A 25831-nucleotide genomic window follows, 5' to 3' on the forward strand; every position below is an offset into this window, starting at 1 on the left:
ACATTGCATATTTGTTTACATATGGCATTTCTTAAAGATGAATGGCATACTGGAGACTTCAATATTGTAGAATTTGTCATATCCCAATGTCTCATTTTTGGCAGCATTACACTTTAAATTGCCCTGAACCTAAGAACTTCATCTAAAAGAAATAAGTTGAGCTTTGTTCAGAGTTAAGCCAATAGCTGGAACACCTTTAAAGCACTGCAGAGTCCAAGGGAATAAAATGAAAACTATTGTTTGTATCTAATTTTCCCTGGCAGAATGTAGCCTTTTCCACTGACCACTTCATCAGTTAATCCTTCTTTAGACTGTTTTGATATTGGTTAATTCTTTCTGGTTGGGAATTTGAAAGACCATACTGAATTCCTCTAATCAGAACTCCTTGCTATGTGAGTGAAAACAAGTATCCAGTATGGTTCAGAAACTTACTTTACAAGTCTGTTAAAGTAAGTAGCTATGAACCACACACTAGCGAGGCAGCATTTTGCAAGTGAATTATAAAGCTAGTTGTGAGACGCAGACTTGGGTACTAAGGTTCCTGGGGTCTGTGCTTGGTTCTAAGAGGAATGTATGGCTTACTGCTAAGAACAGTACGTATAGATAGACTGAGTGGATGAGACCGGTGTTCTATTCCCAGCTCTGCTGGAAGTAACCTTTTGCAACTTGTTACCTTATTTGAAAAATTAGGGGAAATAATACTGTCCTGCTTCCTAGAATATAGGTGTGAAACCTTGGTCAATAAAGGCTGTCTACTGAAAGAAGTTAGACCAGAGCTGCTTGGTTGTTTTTCTCTTTCAATAAGGAGTTCTGCTGTGCATTCTCTGAGGAATGCAGAAGCAGCCTTATCAGCTGGCCTACTAATCTGTCAGCAACCCTGACCTGGAATCTAGAAGGGATGGCTTAGTTGTTTACATATCAGGAATACCTAAACTCTGGAACTATAGCCTAAAATTCTGACATGGAGAACTCAACCTGTTACTGTAGTTCCATTACTCCCAGGGGAATTCTGCACCACTGCACATGCACATAATTAATGAGCTACACATACTTTTAATTTTTTGCGCAGTAAAAAGCTTCTGCCAGAAAATTACTGCAATTCCACCTTTTGCCCATCGGAGAGCGCTATGGTGCTAGACCAGAGCAGTAGCACCTGGCTAGCTAGGACAGAAAAAGAGCCTGCCTTCTTCACAGCGCCTGTCAGGCCAGGTCAGGAGATGGAGAGACAGACAGCATGGGGCTGCTTGGGGGTCAGACAGGGGCTCACAAGGGCTAGTGGGGGAGGATTGGGGTAGGGACTGAATGGGAGTGGAGGTGCAGGGCCACATGGGGACTGGGGGGTGACTGAGTTGGGGGCAGACACACATATAGGGATGGGGGTGGGACACATGTAGACAGGAGGGCCAGAAGAAAACATGGGGGTGCAGGGACACCTGGAGACAGGGGCAGATGTGCCTGTCTGAATTGGAGAGGCTAGGGGTCAGCCAGGGTCTGCATGGGGGAAGCTCCCTAACACTCCCTCCCTGCCCCCAAAAAACCCCAGGCTCCTTCCCAGCAATTACTTCCCTCTCCCTCATCTCCTCAGTTACCAGTGATTCCCCCAAACCTTTGCACTGCTTCTGAGGAGTGTGGGAAATACTGTTCTGTACTGTAGTTTAAATGAATTATTACTCAGAGTTCTGTATTAATATGCCTGGTAAGGAATCTATTTGTCAAAAAACATTTCTTGAATCTTTTGTCTGTACTGTTACAGACATACTTGCTGACAGTATTTTTAAAATAAACGTAATTGAATCTGTTGTGATTATACTGTGTTATTTTGACAAATAAAATATGCAGAATTTGAAAATACTGTATGCAGAATTTTAAACTTTTTGGCGCAGAATTCCCCTAGGAATATTCCATGCAGTTTACTGTGTGGGGGTTTTGGGATCAGACCTAAAAGGAATGTTCTAATTATCTGATAGTTTATCCTTTTATTACAGATAACAAAATAATGAACAATCAAGATGCCATAGAAAAGGCTGTCAGTAGAGGCCAGTGTCTATATAAAATATCAAGTTACACCAGCTACCCAATGCATGACTTCTACAGGTAACAAATTTATAAACAGTTATAGGTCATGAAAGGTAAGAAAAAATAGTAATCTCCCTCACCCAGCATCCCTCTAGCATATAAGTGATTAAATAGAAAGCTGTCTAGTGTAAATGATGAACCAGCTTAGATCTATTGTCTAGAGTCTGCAAGTTTGATTGGTTTTTGGTTAACATTACTTCTAGAAGGAAATTGGCATTTTTCTGTGCTTAACACATTGCCAATTACAGATGTGCCTGTAACCACCTGTCCATTTTCAAATCATGCCTAATGTGCTACATTTTACTTTAGATGTCACACTTGTAACACCACAGATCGTAATGCCATATGTGTGAACTGCATTAAGAAGTGCCATCAAGGACATGATGTAGAATTTATTAGACATGATAGGTATGTTAACAAGAATGAATACTTTGGCTGAGCAGCTTTACTATTCAAACTTAAAGCAAGTTTAATTCTCCTACTGAAGATAATTTTTTTCTTCTAGGTTTTTCTGTGACTGTGGTGCTGGAACACTCTCTAATCCCTGTACACTAGCTGGAGAGCCTACACATGATACAGATACACTATATGACTCTGCTCCACCTATAGAATCTAATACATTGCAGCACAACTGAATTCCTTTCAGAAAAGAAGTCCTGCCATTCTAATATCATAACTGTTAAACTTTTTTTTGGAGGAAATTATACTTGCCCATTTCTGCAGAAAGAGACTGTATTAAAAAATGGATGTGTAAGGTGTTGACACTATGGAGCTCAACCTACCAAAAAGAAAGTGGCAATATGTTGACTCAGGATAACAGAACTGGGCGTTTTAGCATTACTGTGTAAACAAAGACTCTTGAAGGGACAGAAGTGAAGAAAATAAGCTGCAATTTTGTACAGATACCAACTTCTGAAAAGCTGGTGTTTTTACAAGTAGCATTGAAACGCAGTCCAATTTGCAGTAGTACTATTCTGTAGACAAGCAGCATTCTTTGTTGCTGCTGTTATGGACATGGGTACCAATTGCTTTTGTAACATGGTAAAATGTGAGCTAGCACTTCTGCATTTCTTTTGATTTTTTTTAACATTTATTCAGATTGAAAAATATGATTTTAAATGCTTTACTCTCATGTAGTTTGTTTTTAATTTCAAGCAAAAAAAAAAATCTTATTGTACTTGAATGTGTCCTGTTTTGTTAGCACACCTAGACTTGCTGTAACTGTACTCATGTCCCAGTATGTACGTTCTTTCTATGAAAGAGAAAACACTAACCTTAAATTATATCCAGCAATTTTTCTGGTATCCTTTGAAAAAGTTAAAATAATCTCCTTCCCTGCCCCAGCAATAGTCTGTACTCAAATCACCCTAACAAAAAATGTGTTTTAATGAGACTTCCTAGCATATACAATGCACTATAAAACAAAGTACCCATGTAACTAAGTTTTGTGAATGAAAGTTTTACTATGTTTTAAAGTACACATTAGAAAGTCTCCTCAAAACAGTCTTGTATTTTACTCTGTTCATAGTTTTTTTTTGAACAGTCTGGACATTATCTGTATCAACAGCTGGAAATCACAGCAATTTCCTGCTATAATGAAGCTGAGACAAGTATATATACAGCTCTATACAGTTTCATAGCTTTTTTCCATTTATGTGTATTGGTGACAGTGGGTAATCAACAGCCTGAAAGTGTATGCATGTACCATAACATCTAGACTTAATATATTGTGGAGTATTCAATAACCATTATGTAGAGGGTAGATAAGAATTAAAAGGGTTTAATTTCCTAGGAAAGAAAATGGAAAAATGGTCATTTTTAAAAAATAAAGTTTATTAGATCATAATGTTGTCTGCATACCATCTTTGTGAGAAAACCACCAGTAACACTTGTTACTGTATCTTACAGATTATTGATCACAGTCATCAGTTTAGGAACAGCTTTATCTCCTGCTGCATTCTCTGCCACCAGGCAAAGGTGCCTAAAGGGGGTGGGAGGGGAGAGAGAGAAATTAGACCACATTGCTAAGTAACATTTATGTTTAGTAAAAGAGGTCTAGTAAGTTCTTCACTAAGTAATATGTTCTCTGGGTAAATCAGTCTCCACCTTTTGAAGGACTGATCATGAGTTTTTCTGGCAGGCAATTAATCAAAATAAGGGGCTAACCCTCCTTTGCCTTCAGTTTTACCACTTAACTTCATTAGTCTATTTTTGAAGGAGTGTTTTTTTAATGTCAAAGGAAATATGAAAAAACTCTAAAAATACTAATTTTTAAAGGATAGTCTTACGATTTTAAATGTATTATTGTTTCTCTGAAGTCATGTAGCACCTAACAATTGCCAAGGGTAACTTCTAAAAGTTACAACATAGGTGAACCCTTAGCACCACTGTACTGAGAAAATGTCTAGCTTCCCCTAGGAGCCAAGAGGAAACCTTCTCTTCTCCCCACCCCCATTCTGTTGTGCTCTAGCATAGCCACTTAGCCCCTCTTTATGTAGCACAGCACCTGAGTTTTTGTGTTTGTTTTTTTAAAATAAATTCAGGAAAGAACTTACTTAAACAGTCTCAGTGAAAGTGTAACTTTCTCAAAGTCTCGTGCTTTTCTGTGACCTTTCTGAATAACTTCCTCTGGAATATTAGCAAGCCTTGCTGCATTGAAGCCATAGCTTTTAGGACAAGCTCCTCTAATGAATTTATAGAGGAATGTAATAGTTTCCTGGCTTGGATCTTCACTCTCATTTTCAACCATACATGCCTAAAAAAAGTCACCATAAAAGCAGTTTATCCAGTACTTTTACATTAGTGTACATAGAACATTTCCTTCTTTCAGGACACCCCTTTTTGATTACAGGTAGAAAACTGAGGCTCTATGCACATTGTGGAACATGGCCTACCAATAAAAACCCCACTTCCCAAAGTGATGCAAATACCCTTCCTTGAAGTTCAACAGTTTGTACATACCATATGGCCCAGTTGCACAGCAGCACTGTGTGAATAGTCCTCTACTAATGAATAATAATGTGTAGAAAAAAGTGTGCGACACTTTATATTTTCTGCAAGTTCTTTAACAACTGCACTTGCTATAGCTGTGCCATCAAAAGTAGCTGTGCCTCTACCTGCAAGAGAAGAAGAAAAACCTTCACACATCCAATGTGGAACAAACTTGCATTTCTAGACACTAAGCAAAATATGACTTCAACCCAGTATTTAAAGAGAGAACTTAAGCCAGATTCAAGTTATTTTGTGTGTTATTGAAATAGAGCCCACTAAATTACTAACAGCTTGTCTACCCAGGGAAGTTAGTGCAAAACAACTATGGTGGAATTTATAGCACAATAGCTATTCCACATTAAGACACTGTGTATGGTACGAGTTACTTCAGTTTAATTTACATTGCTGAAGGGTGTGAATAATCTGCACCCCTGAGTGACATAAATCATACCAATCTAAGCATGTGCGTAAGCACCGCTATTTTGGCAGGAGAGCTTCTCCCACTGACATAGCTACTGCCTCTCAGAGAGGCAGGAGTTAAGCTTATGCGTGAGCGCTCTGCCATCAGCTTAGAGCATCGCCACCACATGGACTGCTGTAGCGTAGATGTAGCTTAACTCTCCCTGTGGATGTTTATTCTGCACTAAGAATTTACAAGGGCTGACAAGCCAATTCAAACTAAAGTAGGGTGTGAATTTAAAGCATAGTAGTTATTTGATTGGAGGGAAAGTGTCTGCAATTACGTTGATTACACAAGATGTCAAATGTTTGTTTGCATAGGTCTTTCACACAGCAATAGGGAAGAGATGCATCTAAAAAATAACAGGGATTATAAAATCACAAACTGGCATGGACAATCTAAGGTAGCAGCTGCTTTGGATATTCATTCCTCAGCAATCCCCTCTCCCACACCCTAGTTCCATGCCTGACAGCAGTCAAGTGTCAGCAGCAGTGGCAAACAGGGCAGGAAGTGGTTGATGGGGGGGAAAAAAACCAACATACAACAGGTTTCAGAGTAGCAGCCGTGTTAGTCTGTATTCGCAAAAAGAAAAGGAGTACTTGTGGCACCTTAGAGACTAACAAATTTATTTGAGCATAAGCTTTCGTGAGCTACAGCTCAATTCATCAGATGCAAATAAATTTGTTAGTCTCTAAGGTACAACATAAAACAGTTTAATAGGGGCTCCGAGGGTAAGATTATGACCTTTCCTGCAGTAATTCCCAATGGCCACTGGAAAGTAGTCTGTTTTCAGGGGACATCCATGGTTAATATGAAAAGGCTAACTGGAATGCTGCTAATGTTTAATACACTTTAAACATTCAAACTGCTACTGTCATGTGTACACTAAATAGCTTTATAGCCTAGCCTTTAATCTTAGGTTTGATTTCTTCACCTATAAGAGAGTCATAGAAATGTACAGTTGGAAAGGAGCTCGAGAGGTCATCTGAAGTTAGACCATTCCCGACAGGTGTTTGTTCTTAAAAACCTCCAAATGACAGGGGTTCTACAACCTCTCTTGGAAGCTTATTCTAGAATTTATCTATCCGTATACTTATGTTAGATACTCAGAAAAATCTTTCTAAATCTCTTTTGCTGCAGATTAAGCCCACAACTACTAGTCCTACCTTCAGTGGACATGTAGAACAATTGATCACTGTCCTCTTAACATAGCTGAAGACTTATCAGGTCCCTCAGTTGTCTTTTCTCAAGACTAAGCAAGCCAAGTTTTCTAAACTTTTCATCATTTTTGTTTCTCTCTTCTGGACTCCAGCTGAAGCCTCACCAGTATGGAGTACAGTGGGAGAATTACCCCACATGTCTTCGATATAAACAATCCTATTAATGAACTCCAGAATATTAGCCTTTTTTCCCCATTGTATCCCACTGTTGACTCATTCAGTTTGTGATCCACTATAACTCCCCAAATCCTTTTCAGCTGTACCACCACATAGCAAGTTATTTCCCATTTTGTAATTGGACATTTGAGTTTTCCTTCCTAAGTATAGTGCTTTGCATGTGTCCTTAATGAATTTTACCTTGTTGATTTCATACCAATTCTCTAAATTGTCAAGGTCAATTAACTATCATCCAAAGTGTTAGCAACCCCTCCCAACTTGGTGTCATTTGCAAATTTCATAAGCATACTCTTCTCTCAAAAGTCATTAATGAAAATACTGAATTAATACTCAACCCAGGACTGACCCCCGTGGGTCTTCACTAAACACATCCTCCCAACCAAAAGTGTAACCTCTATAATAATTCTTCAATCTAGTCACATTTCCCTAGTGTTCTTACTATAATCAGTCAAGATATATCATGTCTACAGCTTCCCCACCTGGTAATGCTGTCAAAGGAAATTAGATTGGTTTGGCATACTTTGTTCTTGACAAATCAATGCTGGCTATTCCTTAACCTATTCTCTAGGTGCTTACAAAATTATTTTATACTTAGTTCCAGTAGCTTTCCAGGTATCAAAAGTTAGTCTGACTGGTCTGTAATTTCCCAGGTCCTCTGTTCCCTTTTTTAAAGATAAAGATTTTTGCTCTTTTCCAGTCTCTGGGACTTCACTTGTCTTCCATGAGTTCTTAAAGAAAAGCGCTAATGGTTCCAAGATTACTTCAGCTAGTTCCTCAAAGTACCACCTACGATGAATTTCACCGGGCTCTCCTGACTTGAATACATCTAATTTATCTAAATTCTCTTTTTATATTTTGGCTTGTGTTTCTTCCCCACTGTTAATACTAATTGTGTTGAGTATGTGGTCACCATTAACCATTTTAGTGAAGACAAAATAGACTTATTAAACACCTCAGTCTTTTTTATGTCAACAATTATTAGCTCTTCCCCTCTAAGGAGAGGACCTAAGTTTTCCTTCATCTTTCTCTTACTCCTGATGTATTTATTACCATCTTTTATGGTTACAGATACATATGCATTTTCTGCCATAGCTTTTCTGATTTTGTTACTACATACTTATTCTATATTTTCTTCCTTAGCAATTTATTCATGTTTCCATTTTTTGTAGGATTCCCTCTTTGATTTTCAGATCACTGATAGTTATACTGACTTCTTACTATTCTTCCTCTTTTTCCTTCACATCAGGATAGTTAGCAGTTGTGCATTTAATATTGTCTCCTTGAGGTGCTACCAGCTCTCCTGAACTCTTTCATCTCTTAGATTTTCTTTCCCAGCACCTGAAGTTCTCTGAATTTGTTAGTCTGCTATTTTGAAGTCCTTAGTCTGCTGCTCACTCCTTTCTTTCCTTAGAATCATAAACTCTTATTTCATGATCACTTTCATCAAAATTGCCTTCCATACTCAGATTTGCAACCAATTCTTCCCTTGTTGGTCTGAATCAAGTCTAAAATGGCTATCCCCCCAGTTATTTCCTCCACTTTCTGGAACAAAATGTCCCCAATACATTCCAAGAACTTTTTGGAAATTGTGTGCTGCTGTATTAATTTTGCAACCGATGTCTGTGTAGATAAAGTCCCCCATTAATACCAAGTCTTGTGTTTTGGATATTTTTTCTAGAAATGCCTCTTCCTCCTAGTCTTGATTTGATTGTCTACAGTAGACCGCTACCATGATATCATTCATATTTTTTTAATCCCTAGTCAGACTTTCAACTGGTCTGCTGTCACCTCCTTCTGGACCTCAAAAAAAGTGATATGTATTCTTGATAAATAATGCACCACCACCTCTCTTTTTTCCCCCATCTGGAACAAGCTATACCCCTCTATACCAATATTCCAGTCATGAGATTTATCCACAAAGTCTGATGTCAACTAAGTCATAATTTAGCTTATGTACTAATACTTCCCGTTTTTCCTGTTTATTCCCCGTACTTATTAAAAGAGCCTGAATACCTAGTTCATCCACAAGCACAAGGGAATGCTCTGTTGCATGCCGGAGTATGCTGGAAGTCTCACTCAGCTCAACAAAAAAGGTACTCTCTCCTAAAAAGGACAAAAACAAAACTTCATTCAAAGTGTATAAAAGTTTTGCAAAGGCAGGCATGTACAGCATACAGTTCAACAATACAACATTTATTAGACTAAACAAACTTCCAGCCAGCTGTGACCAGAGCTAGGAAAAAGCTGAGCTTTAAAAAAAAAAAAGACATTCAGACTATCAGGTAGGAGAACAAGTATAACTGAGTGAAAACTGGTAATACTAAAAAACAACCCTGTTTGTACACTAGTCCTAATGTAAAAAAGCAAGCAAGAAAAAACATGAAGTCCTTTCTCTGGTAGAAGAATAACTGGTGAACTAGTGAAATGGTGACAAGAACCAATGAAAGCAGAGCAACTGATGGGGAAGGGAATATTAGACTGTTGAATGTTGTTACAAACACCCATTTAACTCCATTTACTAACATTTTGGGAAAAGAAAGCCTTTGTTACAGATTTCAATTTAAGATAAAATTCAAACATCCCAGAGATTCTCCAACAAAGTAAGAGAAAACTAGGCTTGACATTTCTGCTATTTCTACAAACACAATACAAGCAGAAGTAACATATTTCAGATCTTTACATATCACAAAATGCAAGACCCTTTACTCAATGGGACTCACCTGAGGAGAATTCTGAAATGACAAAACACAAAGTTCCATACATGCAAGACAGCAGACTATGCAGCAGTTATTTTTAAATGGTCAAATTAAACCAGATATGAACTTAACTTTCCCCAGCTGGGGGAAAATCCCATAGATGTATTTAATTTAACCAGTAACTCTTCAACAAGGAGGAAGTTTTTTTTGGAGACAGAGCAGAATTATACTGAGGAATATTGAACACCTGCTGCTTATTTCAAGTAACTCTTCAGGCTTGCTATCAATTCTCCTTTCACTGACTGCCATGAAGCGGTTCTCTCTCTCCCACTGAAATGTTTAAATGATGCTGATGTTGACAGTCACATTTCCAAAACCAGCTCTCATGCAGTATTCAGTATTGCTTCTCAGATGACTACTGTATGCATTAATTCCATGTATGTGGCTGATTAAGGAGGGACCAGTGTTAAATGCCATGGATTTCCCTAGACCACATCTTTATATAGATGAAAGGACATTTTTGCAAGAACTTTTCATTAACAAAAATAAAAATGGAACACTGAGCTAAAAATGCAGCCCAAGATATTTGTGTGCGCGTGCACACACACACAATATAGCAAGCCCCTGACCCCCAGCAGGATGGAGCAGAGCCCCCTGCCTCAACCAAGTTTCACGATCATCATTGGTGAGTCTAGTATTAAATTTTTTTAAATTATTTAAAACTTATACTGTATATGTATATAATGTCGTCTGGTGAAAAAAAATTCCTCTGCGCCCTAAGCCCCCCTATTTACATTAATTCTTATGGGGAAACTGAATTTACTTAACATACGTTCTTGAAAAATGCAACTTTAAGTGAAACTAACTAGGTCATTAAGCATACTGTATATGCTTATGAATCCGTAAGTCCTCATGTCTCCACCTCACTGACACTTACACCTCTGCCCTACAGTCAGCTACCATGCCACCTCTTAAATTGCTGCTGGGCAATCAATCTCTGCCACGCTGGCTTCCTTCTCTTTCCCTAAATAGATGGCCAAGATAAAATATTCCAAGAAATCTAGGAGCTCAACTTTTCTCCATTCTCTGAGTGAGCTGGACTCAGGGTTCTTGATGTATTTTGACATCAAGAACCTGGACAGCAGCCTTGACACAAGCCACACTGTTTTGGATATTTGTGAGGCAGATGATGTTCCTATAACAGAGCCTTACACCACAAAAGTCTAAGTAGTAGCTGACTTTCTCTTTTCCAAAGTACTTGGAAAAGGGTATTCTAAGGAGACCTGCCATCAGCTGTTTAACTTCCTGAGAGCTACCTCAAAATTTGTCTCCCAATGTGGACTCCAATTTCAAGGGTAATCGGGAGTTAGCTTGATCTCCCATCAGACATAATGGACAAGCATGTGGAATACCCAGACACAACTAAGGTCCTGTTTCTGCCCTGAAAGTCGCACCTCAGGGTTTACTCTCCACCAGAAGACAGGTAAGTGAAAAACTGCAACTGGCTAGCCCCTTTAATACAGGATGGCATACACAGCTTCACGCCTCAGACTTGATCCACTAGCAAAGGATTAGAATTGTACCCAAATGTCTAAAGAACCACCAAGTGAATGATTTGAATCTACTCAAGTACTTTTACCACCTACTCAGTTCTATATTTGTACAATTTTAGGAACTCACCTGACATAATTCTGTCCGAGGCACCTAGTCTTGTAAATACTCTGTCAATAGGAGTAAGCCTGCAAGCTTCAGCAGGTACATAGCATCCCAACTGAGCCATTATTGCCAAAAGGCCAGCCTGCAAAACAAAAGAAAAAACTGTCCAACTTTTCTCCTCCCAAGTGTCAGACCTCAAGCTAAGTAGGACTGAACCTAGCTAATAATTAGACAGGTATCTTTGAAGAAACAAGAGACTGCAGGAATTGGTGTTGGCAATTCAGTACTCTCTCCCCACATAACTTCAAAGTTAGTATTGAATCAATATCCCATTATGCCAACAGAGGTAGTGTGTTATGAGAAGCACCCTCTATCCAATGAAATGAAGTCCTGAGCCCACCTGCATTTATTAAAGAACCTCTGCCACTTTTCCTGAGAACAAGAGTATTAGTCTTGTTTCTTTGGCTAAATTCTTATGGTAGGTTACATCCTTCTTAGGTAAATAAATACTTGCTGCATTTTCAACCAGAGTATTTTTCACTTTACAGCCCAAACTGCGGACGTGTTGCTGGGTGCTGTCAAGCTGTGACTACATTCCAACCTTGAGATTTCAATAGTGCATTTAATAATTCTTTGATGTTCTTTAGTGCCCTGGAACAAAAGATGTTTTAAGTAACCATATTTCATAGTCACCTGTCTCATTAGTGTAGATTTGCCACCCATGTTTGGGCCAGTTACTAAAACACAGTAGGCTTCACTATTGCTGTCTTCATCTTCATTCTTGGAACCTATCACAATATCATTAGGAATAAAATCATCCCCAAAAAACGTTTTTGTAATGCATGGATGGCGTGAACCTTTAAGCTCCAAGAAGGGTGGAGTATTCTGTTCTGGCAGTAGAATTACAGGTCGGCAGAATGGTCCATCACCCTCTTGACTATAGTTAGCGAGGCACATCAAGACATCTACAAAAGTTAGAAAAATTCCAATTAATTGTAATTATCCCTCATTTCCTGTATTTCTCATTGTACACATACCAGTTGGGTGGAGTTTCTTTCAAAAAAACAAAAACAGTTTCTTGTAACTGTTGTTCTTTGAGATGTGTTGCTCAGATCAATTCCAATTAGGTGTGTGTGTGTGTGTGTGTGTGCACAGTCATCGGAAAGTTTTTCCCCTATTAGCGCCCGTCGGGTTGGCTGTAGAGCCCCCTGGCGTGGCGCCTCCACGGCGGTGAATATATGACCCTGCCGACCTGGCACCTCCTCAGTTCCTTCTTGCTGGCTATTCTGACAGAGGGGAAGGTGGGTGGGTTTGGAATGGATATGAGCAACACAACTCGAAGAACAACAATTACAAGAAGGTAACTTTTTTCTTTGACTGCTTGCTCATATTGATTCCAATTAGGTGACTCCCAAGCCTTACTGAGGCGGTGGAATCACTGACTGGAGCACCACTCTGCCAAATGCTGCATCGTCTCTGGCGTGCCAGGTAATGGCATAATGATAGGCAAAACTGTGAACCGAGGACCACGTCACCACCCTGCAGATTTCTTGTATTGAGACCTGGGCCAGGAGTGCCGCCGAGGAGGCCTGTGCCCTTGTGCAATGACCGATTAGTGCCTGAGCTGGAACTTTGGCTAGCTCGTAACACATCCAGATGCAGGATGTGATCCACGAGACCAGGAGTCCTTTTATCTGGTCTGCTACTGCCACAAACAGCTGGTTTGACTTACAAAACAGCTTAGTGCATTCAATGTAAAAGGACAGCGCTCAGCGAACGTCCAGTGAGTGAACCCTCCGTTCTCGGCTACTCACTTGAGGTTTAGGATAAAAAGACAGGTAGAAAGATGTCCTGGTTAGAGTGGAATTGGGATACAATCTTTGGAAGGAAGGCTGGATGAGGCCTAAGTTGCACCTTGTCCCTAAAGAAAACCATGTAGGGAGGGTCAGAGGTGAGGGCTTTTAGCACCAATACCCTCCTCACTGAGGTAATGGCAATGAGGAAGGCCACCTTCCATGTCAAGTAGAGGAGCGAGCAAGTTGCCAGCAGTTCAAACGGGGGCCCTGTTAGTCTGAAAAGGACCAGGTTAAGGGCTCACGCCAGGATCGGTTGTCTAACCTGTGGGTACAGCCTTTCCAGACCCTTAAGGGAATGGCCAACCATGAGGGTGGCAAAGACGGAATGCACAGCTGCTCAGGGGTGAAAGGCCAAGATAGCTGCGAAGTGCACCTTGATGGATGATGCCGCCAGACCCTGCTGTAGGTATTCCAGGATAAGCAATAAGGGCGCCTGCATCAGGGGTGTGCGGATCTGAGTGCACCAGATTGTGAACCGTTTCCACTTGGCCACATAGGCAGCCCTGGTGTAGGGTTTCCTGCCACCGAACAGGACCTTCCTAACCTGCTTGGAGCACTTGAGTTCCAGGGGGTTTAGCCATGAAGCTTCTAAGCCATGGAAATCGGGGTAATGAAGGCAACCGTGGTCCTGGGTAATCAGGTCCAGGACCAGAGGCAATGTGATCAGGGTCTCCACCAACAGCTCCAGTAGCATGGTACCAGTGTTGGCAAGGCCACACCAGCGCCACCAGTGTGACTGCCACCTTGTCTCTGCAGCTCTTGAGCAGGACCTTGTGGACAAGTGGGAACACGTACAGCAGATGTTCCATCCAGGGGAGGAAAAATGCGTCTGCAAGAGAGCCTGGACTGTGATTCCAGAAGGAGCAGAATTGCGGGCATTTCCTCTTGCCTCGTGTGGCAAAGTCGTTGATGTGGGAAACTCCCCAACTCTGGAAAACACTGCATCACGTCCGGACGGTTGGACCGCTCGTGGTTGTGGAAGGATCCGCCAGCTCATTCTGGGAAGCTGGGAGGCAGGACATTTCTAGGTGCATGGAGTAGGCTATGCAGACCTCCCATAGCTTGAGGGCTTCCCAGCACAGGGGAGAGGAATGGGCTCCACCCTGCTTATTTATGTAAAACATTGCAGTTGTGTTGTCAGTCATGACTCTGACGCACTTCCCTTGCAGATGAGCTTGGAAGGTTTGGCATGTTCGTCACACCACCCTCAACTCTTTGATGTTGATATGGAGTGAGAGCTAGTCTTGAGACCAGAGTCTGAAGGCCCCCAGGTGTGCTCCCCACCCCAGCGCCAACACATCCATTACCGAGACAAAGAGGGCTGAGATCTGTGGAAGGGAATTCCCTCCTGTGGTTTCAGCCATCAGGGACTCGAGGACCTGCACCGGAAGGGTGACCACTGAGTCCAGGCTGTCACACCCCGGACAGTAGGTAGATGCTAGCCAAGCTTGGAGAGGTCTGAGCCACAGCCTGGCCTGGTCTAACCATTTGAAGTCCTTGGACTTGGGGGTAGGGCCCTGCCGCCTTGTCCAGGTAGGAGGATGACTATGCAATTGGAGGTATGGGGTCCTCTTGGCCCTCCAGGTTCCTGGGAACATCCTGTGTTGCCTCATGTTCCACAGTGACCGCCCCAGGGTCAGCGTCAGTGGTGGGAGCAGGATTCGGGGGTGGTTTTGAGGTCTGTATCACCCTCACCTCAGAACCCCTATGGGTGGGATGACTTGCTGATGCTTCGGGTACCCGTGGCTCTGACACCACCAAGTGGGAGCCCTTGGAATGCGTGTCCTGGGCCTAGTGATAGGCCCAGGGTGTCCATAATGGCCCTTGCACAGGTCTTTGCCATGGCCCCACACCCACATGCTGCTGTCAATGGTCCAATCTATGTTGGCTGTGCCTAGAGTAGTGGGACTCCACCTCCAAGTCAGATGACGAGGACCTGGAATGCAAAGACCAGGGCGTTGCCAATTAGAGCAGCTCTGGGGAGTGGTGCCACGATGTCAAATGGTGCCATGATGGGGTGTGGTGCCGTCTGGTTGGTGCTGGGGAGCGGTGCCACAGACATGTAGTCAGAGACCGTCGAGGCAATCTCCATATCAGCATCGTGGGCTTGCCTCTAAACAGTGCCGTGCACTGCAGAACCGGAGGCTTATCCGGACCAGCCGGGGACCATGGTGATTAAGTCCCTCGCGGCCTCAAAGGTGGTGGATGGCAACTCTATGTCCTCCACCTGAAACTCCTGGCCAGTGCTTGTGGACTCTCCTGGACTCAGTGGCCCCCCTTGTGGGGCCAAAGTCGACGGTGCCGTCTCCTGGGTCACCAGCACTGGGTGCTCCTCTCCAGGACGCACACCAGTGGCGCTTTCCAAGGTTGCCATCCTCAGCATAGGTGAATGCCCCCGCCTGACTTTCGGTGCCATTTCTGTGGCACCAGGCAGTGGGAGCAGTGCTGCATCACCTCTGCCGGCTGCATTGTTGGGGAGCGCCAGTGCTGAGGGTCTCTATGCCTAGAGTCCTTCCTTGGCACCACTTCACGTACGGAGGCCAGAGAAGCTCAGCACCAGATCCTGCCCACCCGAGACTGGCTGGGGACAAAGAGCCACCTCCATCAGGAGCTGTTTTAGGCGAAAGTTCCACACCTTTTTCGTCCTGGGATAAAACCCCTTGCAGATATTGCAGCAGTCCATTTGGTGCACCTCCCCTAGACACTTGAGACAAGAGTCGTGGGGGTTGCCCATTGGCCTGGGTTTATGGCAGGATCTGCAGGGTTTGAATCCTTGGGACTGAGGCATGCCCCAAACCCCCAAGGGAAACAGGAAAGGAGCACCCCCATTCCTACCCTACTAACAAACTATAAACTATTACAACTCTGAAACTATGCTAGAACTGCAAGAGCAAGCCCCCACAGTTCCAATGACTGTCACTGGCGGTAATAAGGAACTGAGGAAGTGCCAGGTCAGCAAGGTCATATATTCACCGCTATGGTGGCAACACTGCTGGGGGCACTACAGCTGACCCGATGGGTGCTGCTAGGGGAAAAACTTTCAAACGACTGGGCACGTGGCGCGCGCACATACACCTAATTGGAATGGATATAAGCAATCACTCGAAGAAGAACAGATGATCCTTCCTTCTCCTGAGGAGATTACCATTGCAACCCTTTAATACATTAGTAGCACTCACACTTGCTGAAGTGGAGACTATATGTAAAAATTTTATATTTCCCACTCTGATTTTATTGGTGTTTGGTCAGAAGTAATTTCCTCTCCTGGACATAACTTTAAATATAAGCCTTCAACATCTGCCTTGTGCTTTGGTTATAAGACAAAAACTCAAGTATACAGCCAATATATATTTGTATTTAGTGCATCCTGCACTAGCTTTCCCCTGGATTCCGAAAGAAAACTAGGAAGAAAAATGGCTTCCACAACAATGAATTACTTCATGGCCAAAAGGGACTCACCACAAGATTCAGTTATATTGCTTGAAATGTATTAGAATAGAGTTTTAAAATATTAAAAGTCTGTGTCCATCTCTGATAGAACAATCAAATCAATGTTATTTCAGTCTAATGCATCTCACAGCTGGAGTTGACATGGCTCTAACTTCAATGCATGGTCACAACAACTGTGTACTTCTTAAACGTAAACCTGTCCTAAGCTTTCCATTGCCCCACATGAGAGAATCCTACTTTTTAGCAAGGGCCAGCTGTGCAGGTCCAAATCCCAAAAAGAATTATTGGTCCCCAGTATCTGTATGCATCAAGCCACCTATTTTAGGTGTCCTAAAAATGGATTTTGGTGACTAAGCACCCACATTTTAAACATTTAGACCCAACTGCCTTGCAGCTTTATCTGCCTCAGCATCTTCTGGGAAGAGACTAACTGTTTCATGTTCAGGGTGTGGCTGGCTGGACGCTTCTTCCAAACCACCCAGTCCCAGAAGATATTACAGGCCTGCCTGCCCTCCCATTCCCACAGCAATGGGACCAGAAACACTATGCTTTATTTCTCTCCAGAGCAGAGATATCCCAGAGTGCTCCATGCTAACAGAGCACTCTCAACATGCATAGTAGTACTTCTAGTTCTGCAGATGTGGCAGGTGAACACAGAAGATAATTTCTGGGAGAAGAGTTAACAGCAGATTTGAGGAAGCTATCTTACTGGCCTATCTTCCAACCCCCAACACTCCTCTTCAAGAGAGAAGGTAGGTGGTTGTTTAAGTGATTCAGGAGTAAAAGGTAGTTGGCTTCCTACTATAAAACAGCTAAGGGGGAAGGAAAAGGATTGTTCGGCCTTTCCTGGCTCGAGCTTTACTTCCACAATAAAATCTGAAGCCATTAAAAGGTCTATGTACTTTCATTAGGACTTTTTTGCACAGTAGTGTTTGTATGTTTTATCACTCCTTGAGAACAAGCAGCTGATCTGCACTTAAGATTCCTAAATGTGCTAACTGACCATTTATACTGAACTTGTGGGAGGACATAACAGGCAATGCAAACCTCCAAGTGCAATATGCAAAGAAGGAACTTGTAAAACAGCAGGGCCCGGTGATTCATTGCTGCTGCTGTTTAATTGAATTTAGAAAAATTCAGGTGGCTACTTCTCATTTTCATGCCAAGGTCAAATGCACTGGTCTAACACTGCACTCAGGATTTTAAGAGCAGGTTAGTAGCTGCCTCTCAGCAGTGTTTTAGCTTGTCCACACCAGATTTCTGGGTTTTCAGTACTATCAGATAATAGGATATTTTTATTAGCTTGATAAGCAATTTAAAAAAATCTTACCTAATACAGCAAAGCATTCCACTGCTGTTTGCCAGTCTTTGCTATTTTTATCAAAATTGTGGAACAGTCTCCTCATACAGTCTTTCAGCGCTGCATCTCTCCGTTCTTCAGCATTGACCATCTCTGCCAGCATCTTCTCTATCTCCTTGGTCCAGTAACGTTTATAACCCTTTCTGGTGGACTTCAATTCATATTCCTCAGGCAAATTGTGAGATATTGCATTTTCTGGAATTTCCATTTGGTAGCGGTTTTTGCCTGCTCCCCAATAAAGCATGGCTTTGAATCCAAGCCGTTTGCGTTGTTTATCCAAATACTCCCGAAGATTCTCTTCAATGTCTGTAATATCCTTTAGTGCTTTATCATAATCAGGGTCAAACCCAGCCTTCGGAGTAATCACTCCAGTCTTTCGAGCCTCATTGTGGTCAAAAGCAGTATCCCATCTTTTAAGTTCTGTACTCAGGTCTGGAAAACAGCCCTCTGGATTTTTCGACTTCAGAGTGACTAACTGCTTAAGTATTTTAGATTTGAAATCAGCAGCAATTTCTTCCATGATCCCTATGGTCTCAAGCATTACTTTAAATCCTTCCAATGTAGACAAGAAGTCAGTGATTTTTTTTTTACTGTATCTGGTTTCTTCATAAAAGATAGCCCTGTTGTCTGGATGAGTCTCACTTTTAAGTGGTGATCCAATACTGTGAATTTTGCTTAGGAGCCTTTCAAGATCTGGAAGTTTCTTCAGAAGTTCACTAACTTCAAACATTTTATCAGGAACTGCCAGAAGATCTTCAACTGCATCCAAACGATCATTGATGGAGTGGGGATTACAGAGGGGTGCACATATCCACTGTTTCAGGAGTCGCTTTCCAAAAGGGGTACAACAAATGTCAATCCTTTCCAGTAATGTGCCTTCTGTGGTGCCAGTAGTTCCATTCTGCAGGATTTCCAAGTTTGTTAGTGTCACCCCATCCAGCACCATCCGCTGATTGGTTTTAGCAAAGAAACTGCTTGATCCTTTAGCTTTTACAACATCAATGTCCACAGGAACATACTCCTCAAAGTTTGCCAGAGATAAGAGCTCCTGGTCAATAAGGCATTTCTTGAGGTAGAAGACACATCCACCGAGAGCTGACAAAGCTAACTCAGAGTTTTCACCAGGAGTAAGACCCAGAGAGTCAATTTCTGATGTCATGGATTTGATCACAGGAGGCAGAATAAACCTATCATCAACATTTTGCTTATCCTCAAAGTAGCTTTCTTCAATTAGAGTTTTCAGTGTTTTAGATGCATTCCAGAACTGGGAGCCAGAGATCAAGCCTTCTTGCATGGAAGAAGAGAGTGAGCCTTTTAATATCTTGTGTGTGTCTGCAGACAGATTTCCCTTCTCAAACAGGATCTGCACCGGAGTGTAGTGTGCCACCAAAGTTCTAAACCTGGAGCAGTGGCGGTCATCTGGAAACTGGCCCACATAAAATTTTCCCACCGATGTGTCAACAAAACAGACACCATATGCACGGTGGTGGCCAGAAGTGTCTTCAACTTTTTCTTTTACACTGAGAAGGTATTTATTAAGTTTTTCAGAAGGGTCTCCATCCAGAACACTGTAGGTCTGTGTCCCTTTGGTAATTATCCTGCATATTTCTCTGCGTACAACCCTATCAAACTTTGTTGGGTGGGCCAGGGATCTGCAGCGTGCTTCCATCATCTCAGGAGTCTCTGTCTGCTCAACCCGGACTACTTTGTACCCCTTCTGTACTAGAACATCAGAGAATCTGCCAAATGCAATTTCTGGAAAACCTGAATGGGCCCAAATACCTTTCATAAATATCAGTCCCAGCTCATTTACACCAGTGACTGCATCCATATGATACAACTCATAGAACTTCCCAACTTTGTAGAAGATTACAGCATCAAAGTTCTGAGACTTTAGCTGCCACCACTTCCGCATTCCTGGGGTACACTTGTTAAGGTAGTCCTCTGGCACATGAAGGGTACATGGGTCGTAATGAGGATCACTTTGTCGTCTTCTACATCCATCTCTCTTTTTCCCTTCCTGAAGCCATTCAAGTTTATCATGTTCCCATATAGTAGAACTGCTAACATTTGGCTGAGACTCAAAGTTTTCAGGCGCTGCAAAAGAGGTCAGCCTTGACTTGGTTTCTAATAAAACAGTTATTGCTCTTTTGGGTGTTTCAGGATGGTCATTTTCCAACCTATTCCTTTTAGCAGGTTTGCGGTCAGTTTCTCTCTTTCGTTTAGAAGGGACTTTCACAGGACTATCTGCATCCATCTTCGTGTCTGTCTCAGAGCTGGCAGATTCACCTTCGCCCATTCCGCTGCTTGCTTCATCACTGCTTGCTTCATCTTTAGCATCTGGTTTAAACTCTTCATCTGAACCTTCATTGTTACTGTCAGAGTCCACCACTCTTCGTTTTTTGGCTTTCCCACCACTTCTCCACCTGCTTGCCGGCAGCTTTTTTTTTTTCTCCTCCTCCTCACTATCATAATCTTCACTGTTGCCCGAAGCACTTTCACTAACCTGTTGAAAAGCAAAAGGCAAATTGCTTAATCACCTACAAAGATAAAACAGAAGAGGGCAATTATCAAGTGATCCATTCTGTCATCCAGTCCCAGCATTTGGCTTAGGGACACCCACTGCATAGGGCTGCATCCCTGACCATCTTGGCTAATAGCCATTGATGGACCTACCCACCATGAATTTGCTTATGCTTTTGACCTTCACAACATCCCCTGGCAAGGAGTTCAACAGATCGATCATGCGTTGTATGAAGTACTTCCTTTTGTTTTACACTTGCTGCCTGTTAATTTCATTAGGTGACTCTTGTTTCTTGTGTTATGTGAAAGGGTAAACAACACCTCTAGTCCCTTTCTTCATCCACACCATTCATGATTTTATAAACCTATCTCATTTCCATGCTGAACAGTCCCAGTCTTTTTAATTTTTCCTCATATGGAAGCTGTACCATACCATATCATTTTTGTTGCCCTTCTCTATTTTTTCCAATTCTAATATATCTTTTTGAGATGGGGCAACCAGCAACACACGCACTACTCAAGGTGTGGGTGTATCATGGATTTATATAGCGGCATTATATTTACTGTCTGTTTTATTATCTAGCCTTTTCCTAATGGTTCTGTTAGTCAAAAAAGACTGCTACTGCACACTGAGTAGATGTTTTCAGAGAACTATCCATGATGACGCCAAGATCTTTATTGAGTGGTAACAGCTAATTTAGACCCCCAGCATTTTGTTTGTATAGTTGGGATTATGTTTTCCAATGGGCATTGCTTTGCATTTATCAACACTGAATTTCATCTGCCATTTTGTTCACTCCGTTTTATGGGAGCCCTTTGTAACTCTGAGCAGTCAGCTTTGGACTTAACTACCTTAAGTAATTTTGTATAGTATGCAAATTTTGCCACCTCCCTGTTTACTCCCTTTTCCAGATCATTTATGAATATGGTGAACAGCACTGGTCCCAGTACAGATCTTTGGGGGACCTCCGCTATTTACCTCTCTCCATTCTGAAAACTGACCATTTATTCCTACCTTTGTTTCTGGTCTTCTAACCAGTTACTGAACCACAAGAGGACCTTCCCTCATATCCCATGCTGCTTACTTTGCTTAAGAGCCTTTGGTATGGGACCTTCTCAAAGGCTTTCTGAAAATCCAAACATCCTATATCAACTGGATCACGTTTGTCCATATGCTTGCTGACACCCTCAAAGAATACTAATAGACAGGTGAGGCATGATTTCCCTTTACAATAGCAGTGTTGACTCTTCCCCCACATATCAGGTTTATCTGTATCTCTGATAATTCTGTTCTTTACTATACTTCCAACCAATTTGCTTAGTACTGAACTTAGGCTTATCGGCTTGTAATTGCCAGAATCACCTCTGGAGCCATTTTTTAAAATGGGTGTTATACTAGCTATCATCCAGTCACGTGGTACAGAGAGTCTGATTTAAGTGCTAGGTTACATACCACAGTTAGTAGTTCTGCGATTTCATATCCGAGTTCCTTCAGAACTCTTGGGTGAATACCGTCTGATCCTGGTAACTTATTACTGTTTACTTTATCAGACATGTTCCAAACCACCTCTAGTGACAATCTGGGACAGTTCCTCAGATTTGTCACCTAAAAGAAGCCTTGGGTGTGGGGGATCTCCCCTTCATCTTCTGTAGTGAACACCGATGCAAAGAATTAATTTAACTTCTCTGCAACGACCCTTGTCTTCTGTGAGTGCTCCTTTCATACCTTGATCATCCAGTGGCTGCACTGACTGTTTGGCAAGCTCCCTGCTTCTGATGTACTTGAAAACTAACACCAAATTTTTTTTCAAGTCTTTTGCTAGTTGCTCTTCAAATTCTTTTTGGCCTGCCTAATTAAACTTTTACACTTGATTTGCCAGAGTTTGTGTATCTTTCTATTCTCCTCAGTAGAAGCTGATGTCCAGTTTTTAAAGGATGCCTTTTAGCCTCTAACCCCTTTTTCACTCTGTCTTTTAGCCATGGCGGCATTTTTTGGTCCTCATTTGACAAACTAATTTTCCATTTTGACCATCTTTTTGGTATTATTAGGAGAAGATAGAATTCAATAATTTCTTTAAATGAACCTTTTTATAGTGTTAAGAGATGCCAAACTAAACTGATGCAATCTGATTTTCTATGGAGTGTACTGGACTCTTGCACTTTTGCATCAGCAACAAATTAATGAAGTTCCATGCTTCAATCCCAGATTATATAACCAAAATTATACAATGATCTCTGAAGGGCCTTAGGCAAAGCCCTGCATAAATCCAGGCAGAACTAACAAACACTGATGAATTTGATCTCTCCAAGACCTTGCCTTCCTCCTGTTTATATATTTAAGGATCAAACACAATTAGAAATCTAGTTCTTGTTTATCCCATTTTTCAAAATCAACTATGCAGAAAGAAGAAAAATGATCCAGTTCAGTGGTTAGGGTGCCAGCCCAGGCCTCTGGTTCGATTCCCTGCTCCGCTACAGACTTGTGATTTTGGGCAAGTCAATATCTCTCAGTGCCTCTGTTTTCCCATCTGTAAATTGGGGTTACAGCACTTCCCTACCTCACAGAGGTGTTGTAAAGATAAATACATAAAGGACTGTGAGACAATCAGATCCTATGATGGGGGCTATACAAATACATAAGATACACAGAACTGGTAGACTTATGACACTGAAAAGACAGAGGGAAAGGGCATAGCTGAGTCATCAGACTGGACCTACTTTCAATGGCTACAATTACATTATTTGGTCTGAAGCCATTCAGCTGTACCTGACTCACTGTAACTGGGCTAAGCAGGAAAAGAAACATAACCCTGCTTAGCACATTCAGCTACTGCTTAACAGTTACACAGAAATAGTGCTGGAGGAGTAAAGATCTGAACCAGTTCCCTTCCCCCACAGCCCCAACTGGCCAGGGGGCTGAGCAGGGACAAAACTGAGACCCCCTTCTTGGCTTTCATTTTAGCAGTCCAGCTGCAAGGTGGGATCTTCCCACACATGGAGGCTGCTTGAAGCTGTGCAATCCAACTGAAGTTTAAGACTATGAAACTCACCAGTCAGCAAACCAAATAGCACTCTGGAGCTTAGTCAATCAGCAAATTTAGACAAGGTCACACATCAATTAATGATAGCTATGACAAGTTTAAGATGGTAAATCCCATTTCCTAGAAGCCTGGGCAAAAACAACATTAAGTGTTAAAAATCTCTTAAAAACCTAGTCAATTTCAAAACATTGAAATAGAAGTAGTTTCAGGAACATCACCTGCTCAGTAGTTCCCTTGCCAATTTTGATTTACACTACAAGTTCCACCTTCTCTGTATGTATATGTATCTTCTTACCATATGTTCCATTCAGTGCATCCGATGAAGTTGGCTGTAGCCCACGAAAGCTTATGCTCTAATTAATTTGTTAGTCTCTAAGGTGCCACAAGTACTCCTGTTTTTGTTTTTTGGTTTTTTACTACATTTTAAGACTTTCTTCCTTGTTGCTGTCTGAATCACACATAGCAAGAGAAATGTGAAACAGATCAAAGTGCTGTCAAAACACAAACTGAAGTAAGACTTCTTTTTAAAAATCACAGAAACATAGAGCTGAAAGTGACCTCAAAGTTATGTCCACACTGCAGCTAGGAGGTGAGATTTCCAGCAAAAGTAAACAGGGTCATGCTAGCTCAGGTTGAGCTAGTATGCTAAAAATAGTATGGCTGTTGCAGCACTGATAGCAGCTTCAGCTAGCTTCCAGATTCCAAACCCACCTGACCCCTGACCCCAGGCAACTAGCAGCACTGATGGTGGCATGAGCAACATCCAACACTGCTATTGTAAGCATACTAGCTCAAGTTGAGCTATCACAGGTCTGTCTTACTCAAGCTGGAAATTACACTTCTCCGCTGCAGTGTACATAATCCTGCCTCAGCATGGCAGGGTGGGTAAAAGTATACTTGGACCCTCCTTGATGTAAGTTTATCTAACCTGTTCTTAAAAGCCTCCAGTGCCAGAGATCCCATAACCTCCCTAGGTAACCCATTTCCTTTGTTCTTTCCAGTTAACTGTAATGTAAGTGAAACTATCTTGACGCTGTCCCTTTAACAATCTAGTGATGCGTGGGGACCCCGGCAGACAACAGCGTGCCATTAAAAATCCTGCCTGGCCCACTCTTTTTCATCCACTGCTCTCTCCTTGCAGGACAGGCAAGCTTCCCCCTCCCCCCACCTCTTCCCTCAACATGCTGGGTTCCTGCCCCTCCTCTCCCTCTCTGCGGCCAATCAGCTGATGGCCCTTGCTACCGAGGGGGAGAGGGAAAAGCAGAGCCGCAGCGCGCTCTCTGCTCCGGGGACCTTGGGGAAGGGGGTGGAATCAGGGCATATCCCCTCCAATGCCCCCACACCCATACCCTGACTCTTGCACCCTCCACATCCCCACCCCCACCCTGAGCACCAAATGGGAGCTCCTGCACACACACACACATTCCCACTTGCACCCCTCGCACCAAATGGGAGCTTCCCAGGTAAGCACTCCACACCCAAACCTCCTGCCCCAACCCTGAGCCCCCTCCCTCATTCTAGCTCCTGGCCAGATTCTGCACCCCCAGCCCTGTTCTCAGCGCACTCCCACCCTCATCTCAGTGCACAGAGAGGAAGAGAATGGCTAGAACCAGGGAGAAGGTCTACTCTATGTGGACAGGGCCGGGATCCCAGACCGGCAGCGGGCTGAGCGGGGCCGGCACCAGGGACCCTGGCTGGCAGGAGCCAGTGGACGGAACCCCACACCGGTAGCGGGCTGAGCCGCTCAGCACGCTGCTGGTCTGGGGTTCTGGCTGCGGGCCCCTTGCCAGCCGGGGTCCCGGCCACAGGCCCCGCTCAGCCTGCTGCCAGCCTAGGTGAACGGAACTCCAGGCCGGCAGCAATTTAATTTTAAATGAAGCTTCTTAAACATTTTGAAAACCTTGTTTACATATGACAATAGTTTAGTTATATAATATATAGACTTATAGAGAGACTTTCTAAAAAATGTTAAAATGTATTATTGGCACGCGAAACCTTAAATTAATGTGAATAAATGAAGACTCGGTACACCACTTCTAAAAAGTTGCCGACCCCTGGTATAGGAAGTCTTAGCCAAAATTTGCAAAAAATGCATGCTTGTAGTTTGCTTCTGAAATTCATGTTTAAACACCTACTTAAGTGTCTGATTTTAAACATCTTCCCCCCCCCTTTCTATTTTTAAAGCTTGGCCCTAGTTTGTGGTCAGATGTACTTTTGTCTGCCCACTCCCCCACAAACATTGAACATTAAACCCATTTTCTTTCTTGCCAAGTTTTCAGTTATTGAAAATTCAGAGCTTAATCAAAACCACTAGAATATGTTATA

At 42.5% G+C, this 25831-nt stretch overlaps 2 protein-coding genes across 6 annotated transcripts in view; one reads left to right on the forward strand and one right to left on the reverse strand.

The window, feature by feature from the left end:
• The window catches only part of FBXO11 (F-box protein 11), a 203683-nt gene extending 199761 nt beyond the window's left edge, over positions 1–3922 (forward strand). For 3 of the 4 annotated variants that reach the window (XM_048842941.2, XM_048842942.2, XM_048842944.2), the window contains exons 21-23: positions 1986–2094; positions 2386–2484; positions 2582–3922. In XM_048842941.2, the coding sequence (XP_048698898.1) occupies positions 1986–2094; positions 2386–2484; positions 2582–2711 (338 nt within the window). In that variant the 3' untranslated portion in view covers positions 2712–3922. Of the gene's footprint in view, positions 1–1985; positions 2095–2385; positions 2485–2563 lie in introns of all 4 variants that reach the window. The other variant, XM_048842945.2, reaches the window with a different exon arrangement.
• Positions 3889–25831, reverse strand: part of MSH6 (mutS homolog 6) — a 30585-nt gene continuing 8642 nt past the window's right edge. Inside the window, exons 1-8 of one of the 2 annotated variants that reach the window (XM_048842934.2) lie at positions 23802–24799; positions 17913–20448; positions 11970–12241; positions 11301–11418; positions 8938–9027; positions 5038–5192; positions 4632–4831; positions 3889–4057 (exon numbers count right to left, since the gene is read on the reverse strand). In XM_048842934.2, the coding sequence (XP_048698891.1) occupies positions 3979–4057; positions 4632–4831; positions 5038–5192; positions 8938–9027; positions 11301–11418; positions 11970–12241; positions 17913–20448; positions 23802–23813 (3462 nt within the window). In that variant the 5' untranslated portion in view covers positions 23814–24799 and the 3' untranslated portion in view covers positions 3889–3978. Of the gene's footprint in view, positions 4058–4631; positions 4832–5037; positions 5193–8937; positions 9028–11300; positions 11419–11969; positions 12242–17912; positions 20449–23801; positions 24800–25831 lie in introns of those variants that run through there. The other variant, XM_048842933.2, reaches the window with a different exon arrangement.

This window comes from Caretta caretta, chromosome 3, assembly GCF_965140235.1.
Source record: "Caretta caretta isolate rCarCar2 chromosome 3, rCarCar1.hap1, whole genome shotgun sequence".
Classification (NCBI taxonomy): Eukaryota; Metazoa; Chordata; order Testudines; family Cheloniidae; genus Caretta; species Caretta caretta.